This window comes from Phyllostomus discolor, chromosome 9 (assembly GCF_004126475.2).
Source record: "Phyllostomus discolor isolate MPI-MPIP mPhyDis1 chromosome 9, mPhyDis1.pri.v3, whole genome shotgun sequence".
NCBI classification, from domain to species: Eukaryota; Metazoa; Chordata; class Mammalia; order Chiroptera; family Phyllostomidae; genus Phyllostomus; species Phyllostomus discolor.
Window position 1 is genome coordinate 65,563,058 of NC_040911.2, and position 13,645 is coordinate 65,576,702.

At 43.2% G+C, this 13,645-nt stretch overlaps 1 protein-coding gene across 1 annotated transcript in view; it reads right to left on the reverse strand.

The window, feature by feature from the left end:
- Positions 1-456: 456 nt before the first annotated feature.
- Positions 457-13,645, reverse strand: part of SLC24A3 (solute carrier family 24 member 3) — a 563,591-nt gene continuing 550,402 nt past the window's right edge. Inside the window, 2 exon segments of the mRNA XM_028523857.2 lie at positions 457-2,376; positions 5,694-5,759. Of these exon segments, the coding sequence (XP_028379658.2) occupies positions 2,227-2,376; positions 5,694-5,759 (216 nt within the window). The 3' untranslated portion in view covers positions 457-2,226.

Here is a 13,645-nt window from a genome sequence, read left to right on the forward strand (position 1 = left end):
TTGAGAGTCATGCAGGACAAGAACATGACTTGTTGTGACTGTTACTGTCTCTTTTAAGGAACTGGGCTTGGGGGAAATCTTAATTTTCATAATTGAAAACTAGCAAAATCAGACTGGATGATGACCTTGAGCACTGTTGAAGGACATTAGTACTGGCATGCTCTTCCTTGCATGTCCAGCTGAAAGAAAGAATCCTAACATAATGTCACATGTATTCTACAGGACAACAGGTCTAAAGACAATTCAAGATTTAGAGGGGATCCATGTCTCCACTTCATACTTGTAACCCACCAGACATTTACCAGATTCCCAGGTGAGTCTACCCAGCAACAGAAGGGCAAATACCTGGCCTCTTGTTGACTGCAATCTTCTTCCCTTGCAGGCATACTCCTCAGTTTCAAACAGTTTCAACATTCCAGAATCCGAGGAGAAAGTAATATGCACTGATCAAGGAAGGATACCGAACAGAGAAGTTTATTTTACACTATCTGTCCAAGAAAACAATTGCCATAAACCAGTGCAAAATGTGCAACAGAATCAGTAAGTGTGTCTTAGCTCTGAGAGCCCAAATTGGTGATTTTCCTCTTCCAGTCGTCCATCAGGCAAGTGCCCCATTGGCTAATGCTCACCTCGTTTCACACTCTTGACAGAGACATTCAACCAATTTGTAGCAGGTTATTTTTACAATTCATACCAGAATGTGTACAAGGGACAAGGAAAACCATACTGAAGAGATTATTAGTGATCAGTGCTTAAAGTAAATATAGGGGGAGCAGGGGCAAGAATCCACAGTTTCAATAAATACAAGTGAAACAAGCATGGGTGGGTCTCAACTGGTAGAATTAGTTTGCATAATAATTCAGCATCATAAAAAATCTAGCAGGGCTGTTGAGCAGTGGTTGGCTACAACCTTCACAATAACTTATGCCCTTGAGCGAGTCTGCATTTAACACATTCTGTGGTTTCAAAGATGTCAGTTCTGTCTTCTCCTTCCCTTGCCATCCTTCCAGGAGGGGATGGGTGGAGCTGGGCAGCTCGGCCGTGGCATCCTGGAGGAAGGACACTGGCCCAAGAGCCAGCTGTCAGGATCCAGTGTACTCAATACCGAGTGGCAAATTGGGACTTTATTGACGATGTCTGTGCAAAGTGTGCTTCTCTCCATTTTCCAAGAAACCAGTGTCTGTAACTCCTGCACAGAAAGCAGTGGTGGCCTCTGAGTCACTCCCTGTCATCCCAAATGTCAAGCCATGAGAGCACATCTCAGGTACTCACAGGTTGGGAAGCTTCTGCTGCTAACTGCCTGGCATGTCACTGATGGATGTTTAACCAGGGCCCCTTGACAAAGGCCTCAGGCAGGCTAGGACTATTGCTTGAGAGGCTAGAAAGAATCTAGTGAGAAAGTGAAGGTCATAATGGACATGTGGGAAACTGTCTTCTTTCTCAGAAAAACTTGTACCTCCTAGGCAACACCTACAGGACTCTGGGGGCATTCTTGGGTATGAAATGTCACGTATCCATTTCTAGTGGCCTAGCTCAGTTGTTCTTTTAATAAGCCACAAGATCCACACATGTTCCAACACACATGGGATTTGATCCCAAGACAAGCAGGGGCAACCTGTGGATCATCCACTAACCCAGAGTCCAGTAGAAGAAGACGAAAGAGGAGCTCTCTCCATCTCTGGAAGAAAAGGAGTGAACAGGAGAGCCTCTTCTTCCCCACAAAGTGAAACAATCCCCCAAAACCTAGACCTAGGAATCACCTCACAACACAACAGAATCCCAAACACTCCCTATAATCAGTGTACCCTCTCCTCACTAACTCTTTAACAGTCTCAGGTCATAAATTAGGTTAGTCTTTCATCCAATAACTTAAAAAAGGAGGAGGGATTGTAATAAGTTTTGTCTGGCTTGGGCCAGTTAGCAGCCAGTTTTCTAGAATTTCAGTCACTGTTCTGGAGCTTGAAAATTCAGGTGGATGGTAAAAGCCTTCACATGAAGGTGGCAGGAAGGGGTGGGCAAGAGGGGCTGGGTGGCAGGGAGAACATGAGGAAGTGAAGGAGGGAAGGGGCAGGGAGAGCCTGAGCCACCGAGGCAGGTGCGGAGGCTGGTGAACAGCGCAGGAGAGATGGAAGCCCCGGTCCTGGGGGCCCCTGTGACTCGGTGTGCATCCGGGTCTTGTATTGCACAGAAAAGAAGGAACTGAGCCTTGGTGGGTGGCCCAGTATATCAATGTTCCCCACACATGGGCAAGTTCACGAAAGTGAACACATTGAATTCTGTCATGATGGAGAAGCACAGGAACACGCCATACAGAAAAAGGCACCCACATCCAAGCTTCTTGTCCAGCTGCCACTTGTTCAGATGAACGCCAAACACCTGCAATACACAGGAGGGTCAGAGGGCAGCAGTCAGAGGGTCAGGCAGGGCACTGATTCTCTCTGGGACCACAAAGTCCATCTTTCACATTGCAGAACATAAGAACATCAAAATCAAGAAGAGGGGAAGTCAGAACCTTCTGGTTGTGGGAAAGTCACTTTAAAAAGCCATAAGGATGGGAGTAGCAAACAGTCATAGCAGCCCCCACTCTTACCCTGGATTCCAACCCTGCACTGCTCTGTGCTGGCACTACCTGGGCTGACACTTCACCCTCTTGTCCCAAGCAGACCCTGGTTCTCCCTGAGGACACCAGCCCACAGATGGTGGCTGTATCTCTTCAAGTTCCTGTTCCTGGAGGCCAGGAAGTTGTTGCTCCTCATTGCTGCTTCTATACTCTTTTCCTTCTTTTCTCCTGAAAAGCACTGGGCTTGGAATCTAAAGTCTCTGGACAGTCACACTCTACTCTCCTAGTTGGAGTCAACCCTAGGTCCTCCTGGCATTCCTTAGAGCCCTAAGTTTCTGCTCACTACAACTCCTGTCATTGGCAATCCTGTCACCCTTCTTTGTGATTTAGTTATCCACCAAGAGGATCTTCCCAATACCATTTCTCTGAGTTCTTGTCCTCCACCCTATCTCAGCCCCTCACTCCCATGCCACACCCTTGACCTGCACTATAACGACTAGTTACACTTGGCCATCCCAATTTAAATGTAAATCAAATAAAATTAGAAACTCAGTTCCTCAGTTGCACTAGCATCATTTCAAGTGCTTAATATCCACAGGAGGCCAGTGGCTACTGTCCAGAGCAGACAAAGGACAGCACCAGCATTGTGGAAAGTTCTACTGAACAGCCCTGCAGCCTAGAGCTTGTCAAACATCCCACTTTGTGCCAGAAATCTCTTTTCTTTCCTCCTTGCTCTATTTTGGTACCCCAACTCCTACAACTCTGAAGACCCCATGACCCAAAATTCACTGGAACTACCACTATTTAACTGCACCCATCTTGTACCCCTTTCCCTCCTTACCCTTCTAAGTTCCTCCAGCAATTGCTATAGTCACTATAGTCACTACAGTGCTATCATCACTCCTGGCATCCACCTTCATTCCTTGGCCTCTCTAGCTTTGTTGCCCCTGCTGGCTAAGCCACAGCTCTTTGGTTCAAGCCAAGCTCCCATCTACTCCAGGATGCTTCCTTGCAGCTGACCCAGGCTGGAGGAAAATGCCAGTCAGGCTGATGGGTCTCACTTTAAATTTAAGACTACAAACCTTAAGTGGGCCATAATGCCGTATGGCCGTCATCCCACAGTTCCTAGTCCACCATCTCTCCCTTTCCTATGTGGCTATTTCACACATCTCCTCTCTCCTCAAACCCCCAACACTCCCTTCTCTACTGTCACTCTTAGCTCATGATCTTATTCTCATTTCACAGGGCTCCCACCACCACATCTACCTGCGTATCTTTTCTACTGTTAGTGAGGCCCCACTGTCCACATCCTGTCCATGATCCTGTTCACAGCCCACTCTTCCACATGAGCATGACACCCTACTGCCTTGTGTTGCTTAAGGAAGTGATTTCAGCAATTACCTCTTTTATCTCCAACCCCCCACCCTATCCCTGGATTATTCCAAATAGCATACAAGAATGCTGCTAGCGCTCTCATCTATACTTTTTCTGGATTTCCATTCTTTCCTTGCTTTATAACAAGGTAACTTAAAAATGTTGTAAATAGCAGCTGCTTCCAATTTTTCTCCTCCCATTCTCCATTAATTTATTCTACTCAACCTCTGCCCCATCACTTTGCAAGCCACCTTGTCCAGAGCACTGATGATTCTCTATTTCTAACCCTAATGGCCACTCCACCTTGAAGCACTGTCTCTACATGGTTTCTGGTTGCCACACTCTTCCAGTTTTGGTTTTCCTCTTACTCTCTGAATGCTCTTTGTTTCTTTTGGGGTTTTATCCTCATCACCCTGACTCAGATCTTGAGGCTCTTTTCTTTCCTGTCTATCTATGCTCATTTGCTTGGTGAACTCATCCAATTGCATGGCCTGACACATCATCTACATTCTGGTGTCTCCAGCTTAGACATTTCTCCTGAACTCCGACTCATCTTTCCAATGGCTTTCTTGACCTCGTCCCTTGAATGTCAAATAGGCACTGCAAGCTTATGTTTGAAATTGTTCTTATTCTCCAAACTAATTTCCCTTCAGTCTTTTGACAGTCTCATTAAGATAGCCCAGGTAGTGATTAGCCACATTTCCTTTAAATTGCACAACTATGCACAGTGCAAGAAGTAGGTTGCTATGAGCATGTGCTCCATCAGACAGCTTTCTCCTCCATCATTTGGTATCAACTTCTCTATTGTCATGAGTACAATGGAGCTAATATTAGTGACTACCTCATGGGGGTGTGGTGAGCTCCAAATGAAAAAATACATGCAAAACATTAAGCACAATATTTGACCATTATACGTATCATAACCCTAAGTCATATGGCCTGAAGAACGTCTAAACTATAAGAAATTATATAGATTTTCACTTTTGTGTAAGGCAGTATTAACCTTGACATTTGACTCCCATCTTGATGCTGTAAATTACATTTCCTACTTCCTGCCTGTACTTATGAATTCCCGTTCTCTATCATATATATGTTAACATGCTAGGTATAATCCAGTTAATATTTCTTTGAAAATATCAGGAAAAACATATGGTGTCTCAATGTTTAATGTGGAAATTCAACAGCATACTTACATGTTAGTGGATACTTTGTATGGGTAAGTCCATGTGTTGGTACAAAATTGTTTGAACCATATGTGTCAGTTGGGTTGGGATATTAAATTATATAAAGGGATATAAAAATGGTCAAGGTAGTGGAATGGCATAAAAGTGAACTGTCAATAAAATATATTCTTAGTTGCTGAACATTGGTCAAACTCATGGATTTATGAAGATGTTTAGTGAACTGGAATAGTCAATTCATTGAAATCTACCCTTCTGTGACTAATTTTTCAGAAAAAGTGGGATCTCCTCTTTGTTTTTGATAAAATAATTTGTGTTTGACACGAGACAAGGCCATACTTCTGAGAGGAGGCTGCCTCTTTTTAGTAAGAGAGAGAGGACTTTCTAGTGGGATGCTGGGATCCACTTCTAGAAGAAACAGTTACAAAAAAGATGGAACATCTGGAGGCCAATTGTCCTGATCCACCAGGAGGACAAGCCCATCTGGTGTCCAAACAAACTCTAGCCAAAGAACCCCAGGGGGTGTGGAGGAGGGAGAACATGGGAGCTCAAAAGTGAGGAGAGAACTGTAAATCTACCGTGACAAAGACAGAGGCCAGCAGCAGGCCCACGGAGTAGATCAGTCCCCTGCTGTTCAGACGAATCTGTAATGAAAAGATAAAAAATATTAGCCTTCTGAAAAGTCATGTTTAGTGTCAGGCACTCAAGGATCTCTGAGTGAGTCCAAATCTCTCCTCTAGGAAGGAAAACAAAAAGCAGACTCTGCAGCCTTGCTATGCAGCTTGCAGTAGAAATGTGAACTTTCCTAAAACACCCAGTGTACATCCTGTTCTGGTCTACTCTCAGCCCAGTCCCATGCTTCCCTCCAGTAGTGGTGGCTGCTGGACTGCCCATGGCCACTTAAATTTTCCATGTGTGTTGCCTGATTCTTGTTGCCCACAAGGCTTTTCTGTAGACCTCATCTCCAGGGAGTTTCATAAGTTCCACAGCATGGGTGATGGAGCTATATTTTGAACAATATTGCTAACGTTTTTAATCTCTTTTGCATTAAAACGTCTGTGAGATTCACCCTAACTTGATACAAATAGGTGAGTGAAGGTTGCTATTATGAGCAAGCAAAAAGACTTAACATTCTGTTTCTGATACACATAAAAGGATTTTGTTTGGTTTATTCTTCACAATAATATAGTGTGGCTAACAGCCAAACTTTGGAGAGAAAGAAAGAAACAATTTTTGGAATTATTATAGAACAGTGCTATTCAGTGGAACTTTCTGCAGTGAGGAAACACTCTACATCTGTGCTATTCCATATAATAGCCATTGGGAACATGTGGCTGTTCAGCACTTGAAATGGGGCTCATGCAATAGAAGAACAAAAATTTTAAACTTATCTTTAATAAAACTAAATTTACATTTAAAAAGCCACATGTGATTAGTGGCTACAGTACTGGGCAGAGCAGGTGGAGAATATTAAAGGTCCAACCTGGCCAACAAAGATCATAGCATTTCTTCTGTAGTGTAGAGAGGATGCCCCTTTGCTTTGACCTAGGTCACGAGGCTGCTGCCCTGAAAGTGGAGGCATACCTTAGAGCAGCTGTGCTCACAGATGCTCCCTGACCAACAGCAGCAGTATGACCTGGGAGCTGGTTAGAGATGCAGTCTCTCAGGCCCCACCTGACCTCCTGTATCAAAAACTGTAAGGTGGGAGGCATCAATTTGTGTTTTAACAAACCCTCCAGGAGCTTAAAACCACTGACTTAGATAAAGTATTGTACTAAGGCTAGATTTGGTCCTGGGGATGGGCCTTTGACATTCAATTTTCACCAGTTGCCTTGAAAAGTCTTGTGTGTATCTAGGTTTGGAGACCACAACCCTCCCTCTCTCCCACCACCACCACCAATGTACACCATGCTGCTGTAAGTCAAAGGCTCATCTGTGTTCACAGAAAGAAAAGCAAGGCGGGTTGATCATTTACATCAGAGAACAAAGTGGTGATTATTAGAAGGAGTGGTTTGGGGTCCTTCTGACATGGTCTAAGGTACCTTAGCAGTTCCACCCTTGCTACCCTTTTAGCAGTTCATTCCTGGAGTGTAGGTATGACAACAAGTGGGTATCTCTCTTAAGTGGGTGTTCTTGGTTCATCTTTTGGTGACAGGACACCACATACCCTAAACAGTCAACCCTCCTTGTGTGAACAGGGAATATAACATCTCACTAAGCAATGTTCACTAGACTCTTCCCTCTGCCTGTATAATCAGTGGGAGTCAAACATCTGCTCAGCTCCAACCACCAAATGCCTTCCTAAGAACAAAGGACTCAAATCTCATCTCCATGACACTAGAGAAATGGGTTGACCCAGGGAAGTCAGTGTGGAAAAATGAGGAATCAGCCACTCCATCCAGCTCATAGCTGAACTTCCTGCTAACCCTCAGCTTGACTATGGATAGTGTTTCCTCCTTTCATCAGCTTTGATGGAGAAAAGAGGCTAATATCCATGAGTACATTACAAATGCTTATGCTAAAAGAGATTCTCTGCCCCCAAAGTATTCTGTCCCACTGACTCTGACAATCCCACATGTACCCTGGCCAGTGTCTAAGTGGAGAGAAGGGCTCCTTAGAACAAGATGCAGCTCCATGCAGAGTGAGGAACAGTCTGCTGCAGCTGTCCTCAGTCATGTGGTCCTTGGGTCAACCCTGAAACTGAACATACACTCAGAAACCCTTTGGGCTCTTCATTTTAATGCTGCGTGGACTCTTCTAAGAATGAGGCCAGTGCACTCCCAGTCCATCTCATTCTCTGAGCTCCAGGGTCGAATTCTTGTCAGCAACAATGGGTGAGTAAAATGATTTCCTGCCCTTAAGAAACTGAGAGCCAGTGAGAGCAAAGCTGCAAGCAGGAAAATTCTTTGGTGAAGCTTTTTCAAATGAATCATGTTCAAGTGCAGCTTTTGACCTTTACTTTTTCTACAGTCACATGATGTCTGTCCTAAAGAAGAGTGCTGCTAAAATTCTAAACATGGCTCTAAATACTAAATATGATTAACTTTTGTGTGGTTCTTGAGTATTTTTCACCTTTTCTCTGCAGCTTCTTTTGGTAATGGGCTGACACATGTGCCCAGGGTTGTATTTGTTTGTAATTCTTTTTTTTTTAATCCTCACATGAGGACATTTTTTCCCCTATTGCATTTAGAGAGAGAGAAGTGTGTTGGGTGTGGGGAGAGAGAGAGAGAATATGAGAAACATTGGTTATTTGCCTCCCATACACATGCTGATTGGGGAGCGAACCTGCAACCTTTAGATGCACAAGATGATACTGCAACCTGCTGAGCCACATCAGCCAGGGCTTGTTTGCCATTCTTTTTTTTTTTAAGATTTTATGTATTTATTTTTAGAGAGGGAAGGGGGGGGAGAAAGAGAGAGAGAGAGAAACATCAATGTGCGGTTGCTGGGGGCCATGGCCTGCAACCCAGGCATGTGCCCTGACGGGGAATAGAACAACCTGGGATGCTTTGGTTCACAGTCCGTGCTCAATCCACTGAGCTATGCCAGCCAGGGATTTGTTTGCCATTTTTAATTAGGGACCTGGGCTCATAAAGCCTGTATTGATTCCTTGCTATCTGACTCCCACACTTCCACATGGAGGGACAGTCAGGAATTAGTATGCCTTCAGTTGCCTCTGGCCTGACTCAAAAGCTTCCTAACCACTGGAAGCCATGGGTGGTTTGGGGCAGGAGTTGGCAAACTATGACCCATGGGCCAAATCTGGCCCATTGCCTGGTTTTGTAAATAAAATTTTATTGGCACTCAGCTCACTCATTAACATATTGTCATAGCTACTTTCATGCTACAATGACAGAGCTGAGTAGTTGGACAAAGACTGTATGGTCCATGGCCCACAGTACTTAAAACATTCTCTCTCTGTCACTTTCCAGAAAAAGTCTGCCAACCCCTGGTTTAGGGCATAGGCTAAGTCTCAGCCTCCTGATCTCTGAATCCCTGCTCAGTCACCTGCTGTACAGTCATGGACAAGTGAGGATTTGACTTCCCTAAGCTTCAGATTTCTGACATGTAAAATGGAAATAATACATTTCCCACCTTATGGGGTGGTTGTAAGGACTACCTGAATTAATCCAGGTTAAACTTGGAGCAGGATCTGGTGGAAAATAAATTATCGGTAAATGTGGGCAGTTACTCTCCACCCAGTTAGGAGCTGCCAGTGCCCACTAACCTGGCACCCTGACTGCTCCTTTCCATAGATGACAAACATGAGCAGAGTGGGAACCATGTCTGACTTTATCCTCCATCTGGCACAGGTCTGAGCACAGACTATGTGCTTAATATGTCACTGATAAGTGAATAATGAGCATTCTTGAGTTAGCATTTCAAACGTGGTTTACAAAAGGGCCATTGTTTCTGTGGGGCAGGGTGGACTGGTCAGAGAGAGGCTAACAGCAGAGAGACCCTGGATACGACTCCTGGATGATGTTCCAGAAACAATGTGGCCCCTGGTCAATATTTGCTGTCTCCTATCCAAATTTTTTATGAGTGTGTATAGCTTTTTTTCTCAATATTTTATTTTGAAAGTTTTCAACCATTCAATGAAGTTGAAAGAAACAGTCTTATTTTTATTTTTCTAATTTTTGTTTAACTGTTCTTTTTATTATTATTATTGTTTTAATTTTTTTTACTGTTATTGTATTACATTGTCACTTCTCCCCCTTTACCCTTCACCACCCATCCCACTCCCTGCTTCCACAGTCAGTTCTCACACTGTTCATGTCTGTGGGTCATTCTGAAAGATACCATCTTATTTTTAATAAACTGCAACATAAGCTGCAGATACTAGTACACTTCATTCCTAAACACTTCAACTGGCATCTATTAAGTGTTAAGTAGGGTTCAATTGTAGTTCATGGGTCTTTTACTTTCAGATACAATTTCCATATGGTAAAATTTACAAATCATAATTACACCATTCAATGTGTTATGAGAAACATGTACACCCATGTAACCCAAACTGTAGCCATGACTTACAGCACTTCTCTTGTCCCCTCTGTCTCACTGAGGGACAATCACTGCTCTACGTGTCTCTGCCATAGGTTGGTTTAGTCTGCTCTAGAAACTTCGTATAAGTGGAATTCTAGAATGTACACTCTTTTATGCAAGGATTTTCTTAAAGAGTCCTTCATGTTTTTCATTGCGTCAACAGTTCATTCCTTATACAGCATAAATATACCACAGTTTATTTAATTATTCCCCTGTTGATGAACATCTGGGCTGCTTTCAGCTTTGGGCTATCAGCAAGTATTGATTTTATAAATCACAAACAAAATGAAAAAAGAACACAATGGCTCTTTCTCACCAATAAGAGAACTATTAAAGAATAGAATAAATACGGCCAGGGACTCAGTGCGGAAACTTCAGAGGCTCGCTCTCACATCCTAGCATCCTGTCTGTAGGTGGGCACCTGGAGCCTCTCCAAACTGCAGTTCACCTTTTTCCCACTTCAGCATGCTCCAGTCTCCCTTTTGGGATCTTCTGTCTAGTCAGTTGGGACACTCACATCTTTCCCACTTCTACTCTGCCCATCTCTCCCAAAGTCCTTTCACCTCTTTTAAGTTTGATGGGTCTTTGCTGGCCCTATCCCTCACCTGAAGCTGATCTCGATCACATTTTTTGCCTGGGTCACCTTTTTACCTCCCCAACTAGTCCCAATGCAGAGGGCAGACACCTTGGTCCTAAGATTTTCCTCGTGCCACACAGCCCCTAACTTCCTTGCTGCCCCCACACACTGGGCTTAAGTGAGCATTTGCAGGTGATGCTGAGCATGTGTGTATCTGTGCACATATGTATGTGCTCACCTTGGAGGCAGTGAGGCTGGGTGGAAAGGGGCAAAAGTGTACAACTGGATGGGTTGATTGACCATGGTGAATGGTAACTTTAAGCTGAATGTTTCTTTTCTTTTTTTTAAGATTTTATTTATTTATTCTTAGAGAGGGAAGGGGTGGAGAAAAAGAGAGAGAGAGAAAGAGAGAGAGAGAGAGAGAGAGAGAGGCATCAATGTGTGGTTGCGGGGGGTCATGGCCTGCAACCCAGGCATGTGCCCTGACTGGGAATAGAACCTGCGACACTCTGGTTCACAGCCCTTGCTCAATCCACTGAGCTACGCCAGCCAGGGCTAAGCTGAATGTTTCAAGCAACAAAGAGGAAACCAAAAATTTTTAATTGAGGCATAATTTGCATACAGTAAAACAGAGATTTTTATCCATCAAGTGTATATTGGATAGATTTTGACAAATGCATGCAGCCATATAATCCACATCTCAGTGAGAATATAAAACATTTCCATTACCCAAAAGCTTTCCTTGAGGGCAGCAAATCTAACTCAACTCCCTCAAAAACTAGTTTCTTGGGTGTAGTGAGCCAGACAACATCTCAGGGCTACCTTTGGAAAAGACTCTGAGCTCTAACCATGCACAGTATTGATCTAATCAGTTGTTTCCTTGCTTCCTCCCTCACAGAAGCAAAGCCCCCACCAAGCACAACTGCAGAAAATCTCCATGACAATGCCCATCTGAGAGTATGCAAGGTGTAACTGGATTGTTCAACCACAACATTTAATGTTTTTATTTCTTGCCTTCAAAAATAATCATTTTCATTCTATAATTCCCTCTTGGCAGGTGTTGAGAGGAACAGAAGGCTGACTGATTCCAAAATCAATAGGAATTTAGCCCACAATATATGTATATTTTTCACAGGATACATGGAGACCATTCATACCTAGCTTCATGTGTGTATGTGGTTTATAAAACTGAATCCTACACAGTTTGGGGACCTAAAACCTCCAGCCTCAAAGATTCTGATTTCCCCATAGAAAGTTTAAAATCTTTCTATGGTTTGAGCTTTGCTCTACCCAACCAGTGAATTCTTTTAAGAAGAATAAGAAGCCCCTGGATTTTTGCTTATTTATTTATAACTTGGAACACATGTTGTATGTCACTTTGCATTTTCAGATTTGGGTAATTTGAACATTTGTGTGGGCACAGGTACCAAATGGATGTGTCTAGCCTTGACTTTACATTGTAAAATATCACTGGATGGAAATCTCTTTCCTTGAACAATTAAATGATGTAAGAAAGTGATAAAGTGTACAGAAAAAAAGCACTTGAATGGTAGCTGGTGCCCAGATCTTCTCCTTTCCAGAGTGCTCTCACAAAACACAGGTTGTGTGAATGAAAGGTGCCACTTAGTAGATCCTGCAAGCTCAGGGTGTCACATGGCAGGCCTGACAAGCTCAGTGACGGAAAGTAACCACACACAATGGTGTCATCATAAATTCCTAACTGAGCAGGACATGGCTAGTAGTCACGTCCCAGGCCTAGAGCTTCCTTAGCAAAGGTCAGTCTTTACGTTATTGAGCCTGCCCATTGTTCTTAGGTATCTAGGATAACACACCTTTAAAATGTTAGAGTAATTGTCTTTTTCAGGCACCAGAGCACAAGATCACCACAGCAAGGGACCACAGAACCCCTCATTGTTATCTTATTTCCCACATACCATCTCTATGTGCTGTAAATGTTAACTGTCTTGTAATATATACCAATTCCACCAATATAAAGGAAGTAGGCGTCTCTCCATTTTGCTTTTTATACAATCCTAGAGATTTCCCTGCTTTGCCTTCTTCTGCCTCCTTAATCTACCATCAATGGATTTCATGTATCTTCCTTATGTTTTCTCCTTTGATTCTAAATGTATAAAATGAGCTGCAAAACCACCATTCTCTGGAGCATTTTCTTAGTCCATTGAGATCTTGCTTCTTGGCATGTCCTCAAAATTTTGGCTCAAATAAATTAAAGTTTTTCTATAGATTTGGACCTTTCATCAACAGTTGCATTGAATTTTAGTGGCAACTCTGTGAGGTAAGTAGGTGGGTTTTGTCTTCCCATCTAAAGATAAGACAACTGAGGCTCAAAGAAGTTAACCATTTAGCCAAGGTATGATTCTGGCCATAATTCCAACTAGTGTGTGTGTGTATTTTCTCCACACTTCCAAGCAACTCTTTGACACCAGATGGGTGCTCTACAATTTAACTCAATTTCGACACTATTTCCCTGCAGATAGTGTCATGTCCTGATAGGAGAACTCAAGAGTTAAAGAATTTAGCCTTTGCTATAGCTGATAGGCTTAAGTGATTAATGTATGTGGAAAGCTGTTATTCCAGGGCCTGGAATGCATGACCTATGTGACTCCAGGAGGTCAACAAAAAATTCAACCTTTGTGTCTCAGGGGGTCTGCAAGCAATGGAGATGGTGTCTGAGCCTTGTGTTTTAGGGAGGGAACACCCATGATGCAGATAAAGAATTGTTGATCAACAGATAAAGAAGTACTAGGAAAATTGCCTCTGGATTGCAACTCTTTTTCCCAACCACCTAACCTATACTCTTCTCCTTAGAAAAGTGTCAGCTTGAAATGAGATGTTAAGACAGTTTTTGAGGGTACATAACCCACTGTGTTCTCAGACCGCTGGTCA